This window comes from Rhinolophus hipposideros, assembly GCF_964194185.1.
Source record: "Rhinolophus hipposideros genome assembly, chromosome: 10".
Lineage (NCBI taxonomy): Eukaryota > Metazoa > Chordata > Mammalia > Chiroptera > Rhinolophidae > Rhinolophus > Rhinolophus hipposideros.
Genome location: NC_138056.1, coordinates 51,563,517 through 51,581,200, shown reverse-complemented (window position 1 = coordinate 51,581,200; position 17,684 = coordinate 51,563,517). Strand labels below are relative to the sequence as shown.

At 44.0% G+C, this 17,684-nt stretch overlaps 1 protein-coding gene across 11 annotated transcripts in view; it reads left to right on the top strand.

Moving 5' to 3' along the window:
* TENM4 (teneurin transmembrane protein 4) overlaps window positions 1-17,684 on the top strand; it is a 985,233-nt gene that overhangs the window by 774,764 nt on the left and 192,785 nt on the right. For all 11 annotated transcript variants that reach the window (XM_081062099.1, XM_081062105.1, XM_081062104.1 and 8 more), the window contains one exon: window positions 16,695-16,865. In XM_081062099.1, coding sequence (XP_080918225.1) covers window positions 16,695-16,865 — 171 coding nt within the window. The remainder of the gene's footprint in view (window positions 1-16,694; window positions 16,866-17,684) is intronic.

Sequence of the window (17,684 nt, the reverse complement as noted above, 5' to 3'; positions counted from 1 at the left end):
CAGAATGTCAGGGGCTCAGATGCCATTAGCTTCATAAGCACAGGCCCATTGCACTTTGGGCCAGGGTGTTATTAGTGAGCAGTAAGCTCATTTTCTCTCCTTTCTCTTCGACTTCGCATCATGCCTTTTGGATAGAAGCCATAGATTTAGCTTTATAGCCCAAAGAATGAGAAACGGAGATGATTGAACTTGATCTTTTAGGAGGACAAAAAAGTGATAAAGATACAGGAACCTGTATTAAAGCCTTTCTCTCTAAGATTGATTCCTTCATGCTGCTCTGTGGGAATTGCTAATAACGAGATATATATAGATTGTTCTCTTTATAACAGACCCCAGACAAATATCGCACAACCCCCAAAAGGAAGCCTTGAGGACACCAGCATGGCTCTCCAGAGTTGTCTATAATACCGCTGTGTGGCAGAGCGGGCAGACTTGCTGTGTGGGGCTGCCCAGGGCAGAGCCATGCCCCCAGGGTGAAAAAGACAGGAAGGCCAATTTGGGCTCCGTGGGAGAGGACACCTGGAAAAGGGAGCTGCCTGTATGGAGTGGGCGTCTTGTGCCTGGGATGAGCAAAGCGAGGGTTACGTGCCCAGACTCTATAGACGAGTACATCTTGTCTGTATTGTCCTTCTGCCATTACTCGCTATGCCACCTGGGCGAGGACTTTATCTCCTTCAGATGCCTTTCCTCATCTGTAAAATGGTACTAAACAAAAGACTAGCTGAAATGATTAAGTCATTCAACATGTTTTAGCTCCGCAGGAAAGGAAATTTTCCAGCTTGCAGACCTCACTCTCTCCCCTCCCTCCACTCTCCTCCCATTGGTGGAACCCAGCCAGAAGCCAGAGCCTAAGGAAACCCATTGATCTACTTGTATACCCAATGAGCGAGTCCCCCAGGGTACAGAGCAAGGTGGAGAGGATGGAGTGTATCTGGAGGGCAAATGGATAACATCAGTATATCCACTCTTCATAATTCCTCTCCCTAGCAGTGTTAGGCTCTAACTATATTCCTAGTGACCCAAGACTAGGATTGAGACCCAAACCACACTCAAGCATGTCTTCCTTACCTGTACACCCACTCAGCCACCAGTCCCTGACCGCTTGTGTTTAAAATCAGATTTAGTGAGGTATAATTTACATGTAGAAAATTAACACTTTTTTGGTGTACCATTCTATAAATTCTGACAGACAGAGTTGCACGACCACCACCATAATCAAAACACAGACCATGTCCATCACCCCAAAAAGCTGCCTTATGACCCTTTGTGGTCAGTCCTCTCATCATTCTCAGTCTCTGGCACCCACTCACCTTCCCCATCTCAGTAGTTTTAGGTACTATTTTTGAGATGTGTAGTAAAGAAGAAATGTATTTACTAGATTCAAAATAAGGTGTTATCTACAGTAAGCTTTAAACTCAAAGATATCAAAGAGTTGGGGAAATTTTAAGATATAATTTAAATTTCAAGGTATGAGGGCAACAACTGAAACCTTTTAGGGTTTTCTGTGTGTTACACTTGACCTCAAAGGATAGCAGCCAAAAGCCTCCATGTGGTCAGCATGAATTCACAAGTTTACGTTCTTCTGCCGTTCTCATGGACCATTTTTTTTTTATGTGAACAGTGTCAAGAATCGATACAATTCTCATTCTTGTCAAGCTAATAGCTCTATCCTATTTGTACCATTACTGTCTCATTATATTCCTGCCATTTCCAAAGGTTTTGTATTATAAATAGCACTTCTATGAATATCTTTGTTCTTCCTGCCCTGTTTTCTTCTTTTAGTCATTGTGGAGAGTATGTTTCCCAGAGCAGGATTCCTGGGTGGATAGGTTAAAGCTCTTGTTTCTCACTCATGGGGGCTCCTCAGAAGGATAGGACTGAATTCCAGGGTCCCCAGCCAGGTGTCCACTTTCCCCGCAGTCATGCCAGCATGAGGCTTTGTGTTTCATCTTGGGTTGGATGGTTTAATGGGTGGGGACCAGAGGGTGTTACAAGTGGCCCTGAGACCCAGAGAAGCTAAAGGATCTTCATTCCTGGAGGGAACCCCACTCTCCTTCTCCCAGTCAGTTCCTTTTCAAGAGCTTAGTTCACATATCGCTTCCTCAGTGAAACTCCTCTGACCTCCTCACACTAAGCCAGGAAGCCAGTTATGTGCTCTTATAGTGTTCATACTGTGTTTCCCCGAAAGTAAGACCAAACTGGAAAATAAGCCCTAACATGATTTTTCAGGAAGACATTCCCTGAACATAAGCCCTAATGCGTCCTTTGGAGAAAACCTTAACATAAGACCTGGTCTTATTTTTGGGGAGACGTGGTAGTACTCACAACTGTAGCTGAATGATGTTGTCATGGATTAGGTTCTTATCTGTCCCCAGCGTTTGATTGTGAGCTCCAGGAGGGCAGAAACAGTTTTCATCTTGCTCAGTGTTGTACCCATAGCTTCTTGTACGAGGGTCTGTCACGATGTAGCATGTGTTCAGCACAAGTGTGTTGCAGGAGAGAAAGGAAGATGTCAAGGCTAGAACCTGACAGGTGTTGCAATGCATGGAGTGGAGGGGAAGAAAAGGTAAGCACAGAGGCTCAGGTTCCTGCAGGGAACAGAGATAGAAAGTATAAAGGCAGTGAGACAATGTGTGAGTGAAAACAGATTGCCCAAGATGGGGGAAAAGCAGAGGTGGCTGACAAAATATAGTCAGAGTGGGGCACAGAGTGGGGCTTAGGCCTCCATCTGCTCTTTCCGACTGTGCGACTTTAAGTACGAACCTTGCTCTCTCTCAGCCTCAGTTTTCTCCTCTGTGAATGTAGGTCATAGGCTGTTGTGGGGATGAAGTAATGATCAAGCACCTAGTTCTTGCTAGTAGGAGCCACTAGGAAATGAAATATGTCTTCCCTTCCCCCCGGCAAACAAGGTGTTTGAATTTGAGAGACAAGCAGTCCTGAGTTTGGAAAGGTCTTTGGAAAAAAAGGACCTGAGTTTACTAGTATATTCATTTATTATAACAACAGCAGGGGCTGCAGAGGAAACATGTTCTCCTGGGCCTTGGAGGCCCTGGCCTTGTGAGCCGTTCCAAGGCCCCTGAAGACGCAGCACAGCCATGGTTGGTCAGGAAGTAGCCCCAACCGTGCGTCCCGGGTACTCCTTCTGTAACTTCACCCCAAGAATGTGTGAAAGGAATTGATTTTACAGAGTTTTAGCATCCTTGGAGAGGATTTATCCTCAAGTTCTTGTTATTATTCTAGACTAATTACTGTGAAATAACAATTTAATTGCACTTAGGTGCAGAGAAAAAGCAAGAACGTTCTTCCTGATGGGTGTTCTTCGGCTGTTGTAAATACCTAGCTTGTGGAGAGCATGACTGCCTGGTCAGGGCTACGCTTAGAGCTGTGTTCCTGGGACAGAGGTGAGGAAGCAGAGGAAGGCTGCTCTTTACTGCAGGGGAAAAGAGAGGGAGGGGAGAGAGAAAGGAGTCGTGAGAGCAGGAGAGAGGGCTGTTAGAAAACAGTATTTTTTTTTCTTCACCTAACAGTAAAACACCAAAACCACAACTAAATAGCTTCATCCTTTAAAGACAGAAATACAATCTGGTAGCACAAGCACAGACTTTGGACAGACTGCCTTCTGGCTCACACAAGTTGTGTTCAGCTCTCTGAGTCTTGGATTCCTCCTTGGACAAATGTCAGTTAATACCTAAGAGGTGTTTTGAGCATTAAGTGAGAGAACATCTGCCAAGGGTCCAGTGTGTGGGTAGCCCGCAGTGGCTGTTGAGTAGATGCCGTTCTCACCCTTCAGGCATCTAGGTCACCCGGAGATTTTAAACCCTCTCAGCTCCAGTGGCCGAGGGCTAGCCCCAGATGTAGGGATTTCAGGTAATCTGGGGTTACATAGAGGGAGCTTCTCCAAGCTCAGGTTTGAAATGGTAGGGAGCAGTCACTGAGCCGTCTGCCCCATTGCGTCCCCAGCTGTGAGAGACAGACAAAGCCGGATAAGCTGGCATCACTGCTTTGAGACATCGAGGTTTCGTGGCGAGCCACATGTGTAAGGAGCTGATGGCAGTACTAGACAGTTGATAAAAGCATGTTACTGGAGCTTGAACCTTATCCCTGTGGGAGCCCAAAGGAGAGAGCAATTCATTCTAACCAGGAAGCTCAGATAAGATTTCCCCAAGGCACTGAGCCTTGCAAATCAAGTAAGATATTGAAAGAGAAGCTAAGAATGACTTTCTGGCAGATGGGACAGCCTAAAACAAAGGCTGAAGACAGAAGATAGAAATGTTGGCGATCTGGGGCACCTGTGTCAGAAGACAGTGCGTTAAAATGTCCTTGTGTGCAGTTGATCTATCTGCAGGCCTGTCTCTATTTTACTGAAGGCTCTTGATATAAAACTGCAGAAACCACAATGACTGCAGAAGGACACTGGCTGCCTTCCCCCTTAGAAGACAGGCTCCACGGGGCCAGTGCATAGTACGTACCTTGCCTTGGGTGACGCCTTTCAAACCGTTCATTGACCCTCTCCAGCAGTCTGTCCACTGTATGGAATCCTTAACCGCAGTTCCTTGTCCTGCAAGTCGCAGACATGGAAACTGAGGCCCGCTCCAGTGAAATAACTTTTTCAGCTAGAATGACTGGCGAGCCATAGAGGTGGACCTAGAAACCCGCTCTTCTGATTCCAAATTTCTTATACAGACCATGCCGCCTCTCCGAGGCGTCCCCTGACGTCTTCTACTGCTGTGCGCCACACCTGAGGCTCAGAGCAAACAAAGGCGCTTTGCCATCCTGTCTGGGTCTTTACTCTGCTCCCCGCTCCCACTTCTCCCTCGGCCTAACCTGATGTAACAGAGGTGGCAGCTCACAGGTATTGAGAGCTTACCACGTGCCAGGCATGTTCTGAATGTGACGTGAATGTTCTCATTTAATCTTCTCAACAGTCTTACTTATCCAACAAATGTTTGTCAAGTACCAACCATGTGCTAGGTGCCGTCCCATTTTTATTTCCACCATAGGGATGAGAACCCGAGGCCCAGGGAACTTAAGTCATATGTCCAAAGCCACCTCACTAGTGAGTAAAAGAACAGGATTGCCCTCAGCGCTTGCCCTCTTCCCACTGTGCTCTACGATGCCCGGGGCCGGGGCCGGGGCCGGGGCAGTTCACCTGATCTGAGCTGTTGAGAGGATGCAGGGAGCTCCTGACTAAAGAAAGAAACGAGTGTCTTTTTTGATGAAAGAAAGATTAACATCCAGCTGCCCTCCCTATGCACTTGTGCCGGGATTGCTGGTTCCCTGTGGCATTGAGTGGGGCCATGGTCTGCACCCGAAGTGCTTCAGGATTGGAGAGGAAAGGAGGCCCAAATGACACCAGGTTCCCTGACACATTGCTTACTGGACACCAGCACCTCGTGTTATCTGATTCTGCTGTTCTCCCTGCTTCATCTGGCCTGAGTAGCTTGTCACTGGTGTAACATTTAATTTCGGGGAAAGCCCTTCCTGCTGGTGTATGGCAAGCAACGAGATTTATCCTGCCTTTGAGCCTGGAGTTAGATTTTGTTCACAGCCTCCAGGGGGGGAAGAGAAACAATGCCAATATTATTCATTGTGCTGTGGTATCCATTTCATCACCTTGTCCTGAATTGCACCACTCAGGCTCTCTGTAGGATTCTACAGCAAGGCATACTCCTCGGTCTCCTGTGTGTGTCTCAGTGTGTGTGTGTCTCTGCATATGTGAGCACACACGTGATTCTACCCGACAACGCATGCAGAAAGGGTATTTGAGAGGAGATGGAGTGGAGGGTTAAATAAGAAGCAAAGATTAAATGAGAATTTTAGGAGAAAATAGCATTTTCTTTTTTCTTTAACTGAAAACTAGAAACTCTTCTTTTGCAACTTGTTTATGTCTCCTAACTTTTTTATAGTGCATTAAGTCCATTAAATAGTACTATTCATGCACCTAATTATATAGGTCTGGGGCTGCATTGGAAGTTTCATATATAAATCTTTGCGTTAGTCTATAAGTATATATTAAACTTTAAGTGTTTTTTCATTCATTAACTTTTAAGCAATGTAATCATAGTGCTTTATATTTTCAATATACTTGATAATCTATAAATAACTTTCATTGAATTTAATCTTTACAAGAACCCAGGAGGTGGTTGTGTATTATATTTCCATTTCTACAGATGAAAAAACTGAGGGTCAGAGTAGTTAAGTGACTTATCTTCTGACACACAACGGTAAGGGACAGAGCTGGGAAGCTGACCTCTCTGCAGATCTGTCCCACTGGGTACAGAGATGGACACAGAGCCATCGAGGGACAGGAAGCACACGTCAGGGCAGTGTGCCTGAGAGAGGTGCTAAAATAATCGTAAGGACCAGGGGCTGGGGAGGGGAGAACAAAGGTCATTTTTTGGCTGGGAATAATGGTAAAAATCATCACAGAAGTGACATCTGAAGTAGGCCTTGAAGGATGGGAGAATGATGGGGGAAAGGCAGTGGCCATTCCACATAGAGGATTTGCGTTAGCTAAAGCCTGGAAGCTGGATGGACAGGTATACTCAAGGAGCAGGAGAAAGCCACACAGACTGAGACTCCTGAGTAGAAAGAAGCAATGAGGGTGGTCAGATACTACGTCCAACAAGCGTTTGACATGCTCTTTGAGAATTGTTTCTGTTACGAAGAGATGTAACCTCACATTTTTAGCCTCAGGAAAATATGGCCAACAAAATTTGAGCAGTGAGGGAGGTCCATATAATAATGAGATTTTCATTTTTTACCCCATGTTTGTCATTTCCACAGTTTTACATCTAAGCAGAACGTCAGTGTGTGTAGTAGTTAGGGACAGGTTCAGGGCAATCTGGATTTGACTCAGATCTGAAGTTACTCTCCGCCTCTTATTAAATGTGTGATCTTGGGCAAGTTGTTGAACCTCTTTGAGCCTCAGTTTCTTCATCTTGCAAATGAGGTAATAATAGTGCCTACCTCATAGGTAATAATAGTGCCTACCTCATAGGGCGTTGCTAGGATTAAATGATTGTGTCTTTTTATAAAGCACATAGCCCTGTGGCACAGTATAGCTTTCAGTTAATGACCGTGGCTGTTATTAACATGATCAAACCACGAGCCTGTGGATATCAGAGAAGGAGAACTCACATTTATTGAGAGCCTTGCTCTGTGCACAGACAAGGGCCAGGAAACAAGAAAATGTGGTGTGATCCGAAAGGGCCAGAAAATGCCCAGGGAGCAGAAAACTGGAAAGCTGTGGCATCACACACACTGTTCTGTGAGATTTTAAAATGCTCTTTCAAAATGCTTCTCATTATGAAGAAATATTATCCCAAGTTACCAATCTGGGTGGGCACGTTCCATGTTAAGCTGTCTACCCTCATTCCTCTCACCAAAGTGAATGTCCCAGAGAGAAGAGGCCTATCCTAATAATATATACACAGATTAAAACTCCATTTAGAGGTACAGTGGAGACCACCTCCTAATTGACTTGGAGCATTGAAAAAAATTAGTTACAGGGTTGGTATGCCAAAGGAAATCAGGAAATGGGAGGGTTGCTCTGCAGAGCCCTGTCACAGTATGTTTTCTAGTAGCTATGGCAATGGTACCTAGCAACAGGCTTTTCTCCTCCTATAGCTCTAAGCATTAACCAAAGCCATGCTGCCCTTCTGCCCCATTTGAAGGTTGGTATAGGTGAAGGAGGGAACGATAATGTGTCACACGTGAGACAAGCTGGTCATTTGCTAAGTCCAGACATCTTTATATAGAAATGCTTCAGATAGCCTTGTGAATAGTGTTGACCCTTGGATATAAGTGCCACAAAGAAAGGAAACTAGAAACTGCTCAGAGCTTTCCACCAGCATCTGCCCTCCTTCTGGGAAATGACAGGCCCTTTACCAAGCCTGGGGTTGTTCTGCCAATGCAGTGCTGGCCGCTCACCCCAGCACAGCATTTCGAACAGGCTGGCGATCCCAGGGTGTCTTTGATCCCTTGGGTCATTGGTGAAGCCTTGCATTGGAAGGGCAGACAGGGCGCCTTTTACTAGGTATAAGCATTTCCTCTGTGTGGAGTCACTCCCTTGGATGTGTGCTCTGTTGGCAATGATTTGATCAGAAACTGCATGTTTATTCTGAGCAGGACTAAATGGAAGCTTGTCTTGTGCTTCCTTGGCAACAGTCTGAAAAAAGCTTGGGATTTGAAGTGACTGGGACCTGGTTTTGGATCTTGGTGCTGCCATGATGAATAGGGCACTTATGGACAATTCTGGAGCCTTGGTTTTCTAGAGATACAAAATTAGATGAATAGTATCTACCGTGTTGCTATGTTTTGAGTTGTCTAACCTGTAAAACGGGGTTTCGAATAACACCTTCCTTAAAACGTTGTGAGGTTAAACGACATAATGAATGTGAACCCTCTAGCCTATGTCATACATATGGTACAATGTGAGTAAATGGGAGCTATTCTTAGTTTAATAATAATAATCCTCAATATATCTGTCTCCTTCCTTTCCTTCCTTCTTCTTCACTCCTGTGGACCAGGTGCTGGGGGCTAGAAGTGAAAGGAATAATCCCTGCCCTAAAGGGCGGGCCTCACAGTGGCCTGACATGGCCGGTCTGTGGGGTCAGTAGCTTTACTTTAGGCTCAAGGAGAGAACTCCTTTAATCTGGGAATGCAGTGCCTGATGGAAGAACAAGCGTAAGGATGACTTTACTGCTTATACAGGATTTCCTGCTGTGACTGAATGCTAGAGTCATTTAGTGGAAACAGTTCTGAACTAGGAGTCTGGAGACAGTTCCGTGCATGCCCAGGCTCTGCCACAAATGCACTAGTCAAGTCTGACTCTCCTCCTCTGTGCAGTGTGTGTGTGTGTGTGTGTGTGTGTGTGTGTGTGTGTGTGTGTGATATGGTGGGGGAAGCAGAGCCCCTAGCAACATCCCCCCAACACCAGAGCAAAAACTCAGGTTTGTCAGCTCTCTCAAGAAAGCTGCTTCCTTCACTTTCTCAATGAAAACCTTAATATGCAATAAAATGATGATACATACCAAAAAAGAAGGCCCCCTAGCTGGACATATATTTGAGTAAATGCCAAGCACCATAATAAGCTCATAAAATACATCCTTTTCTGTAATCTTTGCAACAAGTCTTGGAGCTGGGTATTATTGTCCCCATTTTATAGATGAGAAAACTGAGGTTCAAACAAGTTCAATAACACGAACCAGGTCACATACCTGTAAACATGAAAACCAGAAAGGGAGCACAGGGCTGTCTGGCTGCAAGGGCTGTGCTGGTCACCACTGCACTTCTCTGCCTCCCGTTTTCTTGTCTCTGGAACCAGCACAGCATTGGAGTGAGGTAGAAAGAGGTCTGATAATCGGGCTGAGGTTCCTCCCAGGGTTGGTGGAGATGGCTAAGCCCTGAATTAGTTATGTACAGAAGAAGCCTTAGTAAAGCCTATCAGGTAAAAGGAATGACAGCTTTCTTATTCTTTTACTGCAACAATATCAGTTTATTCTGTACAAATCAGATTCCGGCCCTAGTTCCCGTACAACTTGCCGTGTCGCCAGTTTTCAGTGCCGTCTGGTTAATTGCCATTTCTCCTCCACATCGACGGTGGGCGTGCCTAGTGCCCACTTCCGAGGCTCACCGTGCCTGGGCCTCAGTCATCTCCAGCCCCACCATGATGTAGAGAAATATTGAACAGCTGCCAGCGAATCCCTTGCCGAAAGGCCTCTCTTCACCAGAGCATCACATGGTACAGAAAAATGATTAACTGTGTCACAGTCCATTCTCTAGAAGACACTTAATATGGGGGTGAGAGACAGTAACCCTGATTATTGCAGTCACGTTTATTCAGACACAGGAAGAAAAGCAATATATTTACCTGATTTAAAATTAGCCCGATGTAGTCACCAGTGGGATCTTGTCAGGCCGCTTTATAGTGACTCTGCTTTTAAAAACTGTTTTATCCATCGGACAAATATCTCTAGTTCCTGAATCTGTCAGCTAATGGGAGCGGGATAGGAGAGCGCCCTCGGCTTAAGGAAATTTACAGTTGGCAGGAAGGGGAGGTAGAGGGAAAGAGAGCTGGCTTTAACAAGTCTCTCAATGGATACAGGAATTAGGAAAGTCCGTATGGCAAAATGACAGGCAGGATGACAGCTGCCATTTACTGAGCTTCTATGTGCCCAGCACGGTTCTAAGCAAATTACATACATTATTTCATTTAACCCATTGAGGTACATATTACCATTTTCTTTTCACAGAGGAGGAAACTGAGACTCAGAGAGGCTTTGCCCAAAGTCATGATACTAGTAAATGACCTAACACTGAGTGCTCTGGAGAGAGCCAAGTTTGGGGACTGACACAGCCAATGGACACGTTTATTTGTGGTTACATGGTTTCAATTTGGGGGAGCAGCCATGCCTAAGGGGAAGGATGGGGGCTTTGTCCTTGAGAAGAAAGCCCTTTCACTAACTGTCCCAAAAGGGCAAACCTGGCTATGCTGTCAGCTTTGCCTTAATTTTTTTTTTTTTTAATTTTAACTGACTTTCAGACATTATAACTCCCAGCAGGGTGATAAACCAGGAGGAGAGCCTGGACTTTGGTACCAGTCAGTTCCGGGTTCAAATGTGACTATCATTTCCCATCTGGAAAGTGTCTTTGAGCACCTCATGCAGCCTGTCTGAGACTCCAGTTTTTTTCATCTGTAAAATGAGAATAATTTCTCAAGGTTTAAGTAAGGAGTGAATGAAATAATGTATGTTAATTCCTCTTGCCTAAATATCTGACACATGGCAAGTGCTCAAAGGTAAGATCCCCTCTCTCTGTAATCCTTCTTTTCTGCCTATTGCTCCTGAGACTGTTGTAAAACTTTCTTTTTAATGTAAAAAAGCATTAAAGTGAGTTTGGAAACTAGTAAAGAAAATGTATCCGTAGCTCTACCACCATAATTCAAAGTCTGATGTCATTTTTACATGTCATTCCAGATTTGTTTTTCATATGCATATCTGGTTTTATACAGATGCAGTCAGCAAAATCATGCAATTTTGTATCCTGCCTTTTTCCCCCCCTTAACATTATATTGAAAGCATTTGCCCTCATTCCTGGTTGTCATGGTTATTTTTAAGAATGATTACCTTGTATTCCATCCAATACCTGTATCATATTTTAGCTAAGTCATTCCCTATTTTTAGACATCTAGGTTGCTTCCATTTTTTTTTTCTTTTTTTGTTCACTATTACGCTGCAGTGTATATCTCTGTGTGTACAACTTCTTGGTTAGAAACTTTTTAATGTTGTGGCTTTGTAGCAAAACCAGGATTAGAAGCCAGAGAACGAAACTCTGTCCTGTTGTTGTTTTGTCTTTTTGTTTTCCCCATTAGAAGGCCATAAGTCAAAGAATCCAGTGACTTATATTTTACAGAACAAAACTGAGCACTAACATAAAACAGAAAAGTGAGTAGCCATGTAGCTGGTTTCATTCCCATTGCCTTTTGAAACCAAAAATGCCACTGGAATCAACCCTTTGTTGTGGTTATAACCATCTCTAGTCACAAGCTGGAGCTGCTAATTTACAGATGCAAGTGGGGTCATGCATTTGTTTTTCGGAAGGGAAGCATGCCTTGTGGCAGGAGAAATCTATACTTACACTGGTGACGCCTGCATAATAGCTTAGTTAATTGCCTCCTGCTGGTCAGGTGCTGGGGGGAAGCTTCAATGTCTGAACATCTATTGAGCATTTTCCTTAAAAATGTCAAGATGAAGCTTTCACTTTCTCAGCCATCTCTCATGTCTTGCTGGGCAGGAAAAGGTGACTGGAAAATGTCAGCTCTGGGATCAGATCAACCCAGAGCTGAGGGGATAGGGAACTTCCCTACTTCAGCTCTTGGCTTTCAGAAATCATTAACATTTCAGTGTGGGTGATCTTATGAACCCACTACCTTTCCACAGCTTTTCTCTGAACTCTTTAGCATCTTTTCACCTTTTCACTGAATTACAAACTAGTTTAAATGGAAAACCAGAATCAAGTTTCTTATTTATGTCACTTTTAGTGTACTTGAGGAGAGTTTTGCACAGTTATAAATACAAATCGCAAGGTGTAATTTAGCTAATACTGTGAAAATGTACCTTGGTGTTGGGTGGATAGCGTTAATTCCTCCAGAAACAGGGACTATGACGATGATTATTTAATATTGTTTCCGTGGCCTGATCCATCCCTAAAGTGTACTGGAGAGGACCATTTATATTTCTTAGCTTTTGTTTTTGATCCACGGCTGTTACTTCCAAATCATTTGGGACACAGGCTCTTGACTCTGAAATTTGCCTCAAACTTATACCAGCTCTGTGGTGTTAGGTAACGTACTTTACCTCTCTGAGTATGTCAGAGTCTATCACTGTAGCTCACTTTCTATTCCAATTCTACTCCATACATTCCCCAGTAATGTTTTTTTTAAACCTGTTTTTATGTGAGGATTACATTGAGTAATGAAAATAAAGCATTTGGCATGTAATGTACACTCAGATGATACTGAGTTTTGTGTTGCTATTATTATTTTGATTATTGTCAAGGATAAAGAAGAGTGGTAGTGTGAGCTTATGTATTCCTTGGACAGTCTCTGCCTGAGAGTGTATTGTGTCCTTTGGGAAGAGGAGAGCAGAGCTTACTATTTCTCCTACCCTCACTCCCTCTCCCTCATAACCCGGAACCATACAATTAACTGCCTACCAAGCAATTCAGTAAAAGAATAGAGGGGCCCCTAGCACGACATACATTTAAGACCCAGGATCACCGATGAAGGGTCCCTCTTATTTGGGCTTAGGATGACATTTGAGCTTCACATTCCTGATTTTGTATCCTCCTACTTTACTCTGATTCTTACCTTCCAGCTAGCTGGTCCTCAGCCCAGTCTTGGGGACTCTGTGCTCGATTCCCTATTCACCAGCCTCCCAAATTATTTCTCGATGACTGAGTCTTCTGAGAGGGTCCAAGTTTGAGCTGTATCCAGAACTTTGCTTTCCCAGATGGTTTTCATGGAAACACCTCTTCCACAGGTCCCAGAGATTAGACAGCCTCGCAGCTGTGTGGGCCTGTCTGTGATGGCCGGGTCAAAGCCACGAGGAACGCGTGCCAACACGCACCTCCAGGGTTTTGGTGGGCAGCATGCCCCACAGCTCTGAGCTGCCCTGCCCTACTCACCTTCGCCAGTGCACCAATCCTCTGATCATTCTCACCTATAACACTTTTCCTCTAGCTTTTCTTCCCCCTCAGCATATATTTTTAAGCAAGGGCTTGCTTTGGATCTTGTTAAACCTAAGAGAAAGCTTCAACAATAAAAATTGTTTCTCTTCATAAAATGGTGCGAGTTCTGTTCATTCTGGGATTAGTTAATTCTCATCACCTTTTACCAAGACAGCACTTTTGCACATTGAGATAAGATCATCGATGCGAATGGGGAAAGAGGTGCCGCACATTTAACTGCATATATCTAAGTTGTCCATTCTTCAGACAATTTCTCCATTGCCTTTGGATTTGCCGAGATATAGATTAAAACCAGTAAGGAGATAAGCAGAAATGTAAGCTAATTCAGCCTTGGAAATAGCAGAGTATTCACTTCTTCCAGGCATGTTAACTTGTGTTATTATTGACAACTGCACAGAGAAAGGCAAAAGCACTATGAAGCACCTCATGTAGTGCCTGATACCTAAAAAGTGCTCAGTAAATGTCAGCTACTATTTTATCATTATTATCAATGGTACAAATATAATGGTTATAGAATATAGTAATCACACGTATGTATGGCTTGCAAAGCACTTTGCCATATATTATCTCATAGGATACGACCATCCTTTCAAATATGTGAATCCCCATTTCTCAGATGAGAATACTGTAGTTAGGAATTGGCCACTGGGATTCAAAACCGGTTTTCTTATCTTGGGTCCAACACACTTTTTCGTCTGCACCACAATCACCAAAGAGAAAGCACAGGGTCGGATTTGTTTCTGTTACCAGAGTACGCCTCCTGGTTAAATCAAACTTGTGTGTATTCCCTGGATGGCTTGGGTTCAAACTAGAAATCAGGAGGGTGTGCAGTGTTCCCGTCTCCTCTACAAAGGTTTTTGTGCCTAGAATGCAGTCAGTCACACAGATCCTCAAGACCGCCGTGAGGGAACCCGTCCACACACTGGGACCAAGTAACACACCATCTGTCTACCTCACAGGATCCCATGCCATTGCCTAAAAAGACATGTGAAAGCCTTAGGTTAAGGCTTCTTGGTGTCTTTATAATGCTCGCCTGTCCTGCGAGGTAGAGCTAAGGAGGAACAGCGTGGAGAAGTGGAGAGAGCCTGGGCCTTTCAAACAGGAAGACTGGTAGCGTATGATTTCAGGATTTGAACAGTTTGGGAGTCTAGTCTAGATTCTGCTGCTTCTTAGCCATTTAACCTTCCGTGTGTTAATTGATGTCATTGTGTCTCAGTGTCTTTATCTGTAAAATGGGGTTTATTAATGCCTTTTAGGATAGTTGTGAAAATTCAAGTAAATACAGCATTTACTGCTCTTAGCACAATGCCTCGCACTTGGTAAGCATTCACTAACTCATAGTTTTATAATTATCACAATTTTAATTAGCCTACTGAGTTTTGATGTGCATGTCTATAATTGAGTCTGTAGAGTGGCCATAAGAATTAGATGGAATGTATACAAATTACCCAGTGCACTGCCTGGCACACAGTCGGTCCTCACTAAACATAATCACTATAAGCCTTCATAGCTCTGTAGATCCTTCCCTGTGTTCCTGGGTCAGTCACCTGTGCCCCTCTCCACCCCAACACCGGGCCTTCTAGTCCTTCTGAATAGACTTCGTTGCTTGTCTGTCTCCCCCACTTGACCGGGAGCTCATTGAAACAGGCTGTCTGATTCACTTCTGGCTCTTCAGAAGTGGCCATAGATCGGGCATAGAGTGCACTTTTAGAAAATGTTCATCAGTTAAACAAAGGCGAGATGCTGCCTACAGAATTCCGTGGGAGTCCAGGCCCTGGAGTGCTTCACTTTGCACGTGGGGGATTGGGGTAGGCATCTCAGAAGGACCATTGACAAGGCCCAACTCTTGAATCCTAAGATGGGATTTAAGCAGATATTTATACCAGATCACGGAGCTTTGTGGGAACAGGCTTCCTGGCTTTATCCAGCACTGTGTACCTCAAGGGACAGTGTCCATTCTTTGGCATCTTATGGTCCCTTCTAGATTGTTGCAGAAGACTATTGACTAGTCACTGCCTTGAAAAAGTATTTTTAAAACAGAAATACATGCACACAATACACCAAAATGTACAACGGATATGCAATGAAAAGCAAACCTCTCTTATATCACCGACCATTAACATCTTTTTCCTTTATAAGACACACCCACTGTTACCAATGTCTTTCAGAAATATTTTGTACATGTGCAGGATTTCTTTTTTTTTTACTCAAGGGTAGTATTAAATACACTGTTCTCCATGTTATAATTTACTTCCAGGAAAATACATACAAAGAGCTTCCTCATTCTTTGGTTGCATAGCATACTGTGGGACTATAACTTACCTAGCTCCATACTGATGGACTGGTTTCCAGTATTTTGCTATTACAAATAATGCTGTAAATAACCTGAATGATAATGTGTATGTACATAATTTGGCATGTGTGTGAGTATCTGGAGACTATATGTGGAGGAGAAATTTCTAGAATTGGAACCTCTAAGTACCGTGTTTCCCCGAAAATAAGACCTAGCTGGACAATCAGCTCTAATACATCTTTTGGAGCAAAAATTAATATAAGACCTGGTCTTATTTTACTATAATATAAGACTGGCTATAATATAACATAATATAATATATAATGTAATGTAATGTAATGTAATATAATATAATATAACATACCAGGTATATAATATAACGTAATATAATTATATTTATTTTTGCTCCAAAAGACACATTAGAGCTGATTGTCTGGCTAGGTCTTATTTTCGAGGAAACACGGTACCAGGGTAATGGGTATGTGTATTTTAAACTGGACAGCTTTTGTCAAATTGCCCTCCATAGGGTTCGTACCAGTTTATGCTCGCACAAGCCAAGTATGCGAGTGCCTGTTTCCTAGTCTCTGCCAATACTGTATATTTTCAACCTTTTTTATCTTTGCCAAACCATATGTGAAAAATAATATTTCAAAGTCTAATTCCCGTTTCTCCCATTAGGAGTGATGTCAAGAGTCTTTTCATATAATTACGAGTCAATTGTAGTTCGTATTCTGTAAATTGTCTGTTCAGATTCTATGCCTATTTTCCCACTGAGTTGTTGGAATTTGCTCATTATTTGTAGGAGTTATATTTTTATTAAGGAAATTAACCCTTGGTGTTACAAATTGCAGTTTTCCCCCTGGAGTGAAGCAAAAGTTCTAGACCTCCTGAAACTCCCCCATCCCTGCCCCTTCCCAGGTCCACGAAACTGTGAGCCCTCAAGGGCAGGGGCCATGCCTCAACCATCTGTGTGTCCCCAGTTCCCTTTGTAGGGCTTGGCAGTGCAAGCGCTCTCTCTTCAGGGGCCATTCATTGAACTGAACTGACCTAAATTCCTGTGTTCCCCACCCTGCCGACCCTCCCCTATGGCTTGGGAGTTCCATTTCCTCCTCCAGCAGAAAAAGATGACTTTTCTCATTGCTCACCACAGCCATGCACCTGTTTGGCCTAAACTGGCACCTGCAGCCGATGGAGGGGCAGATGTATGAGATCACGGAGGATACAGCCAGCAGTTGGCCTGTGCCAACGGACGTCTCCCTGTATCCCTCAGGGGGCACTGGGTTAGAGATCCCTGACAGGAAAGGCAAAGGAGCCACAGAAGGTAGGGTTGCTGTGTTGTCCGTGTCGTGAGTCCTCTGTGTCTGCCTTTGAACCAAGGAGAACTCCATTATGCGCGTCATGTGCCTGACTCACAGCTCCATGCTCTGGCGCTTCCTCCATCCCTCTGCACTCCACGCCGGCTGCCAATCCACCTGTGTCTTCATTGCAATTCCTTGTCACTGTGAGCTCATAGCAGGGCTTGGGCAGGGCACACAGTGCTCAGTGGTCTCCCATCTCATGCCTCCACAGAAGCATTATAGGCTTTCACAGTGCTGGTATGGCATCTTTGATTGTGTGGGATCAAGCAGAGCTCTTCTGGGGCAACCTCCTGGGGTGAATGGGCATCTCTGGGAGTGGGCTGTGGGGAGGTGGGTAGATAGAGTGTTGTGATTCAAATATCCTTGGACCCTTGTGGTTTATTGGAAACACCAGTTCACGTGTTCTAGCACTTACCATGGGACCTTGAGCAAGTCACTTAATTGTCCTGAGTCCCAGTTTCCTCATCTGCAATAGCAGTAATCATTATTGTTTGTACAGTGTGTTTGTTTCAAAGATTTTTGACAAGAGCATTTCACATTTAATCCTCACAGAGATTCTGTGAGGTAAGTATAATAATTTATACCCATTTTAGATGCAAAAACTCAGGATCACGTTAATTAAGTGACTTGGCCAGAGTCACCCACCAGTAAATAATGGAGTTTGGGATTTGAGCCTTGGTCTGTGTGATTACAGGGCTCTTGCTGTCTCCACAAATTGTCCTACCTGACTAATGCTGTGGTTACAAGATCCTGAAGGACATGTGGATGAGAAACCCCATTGT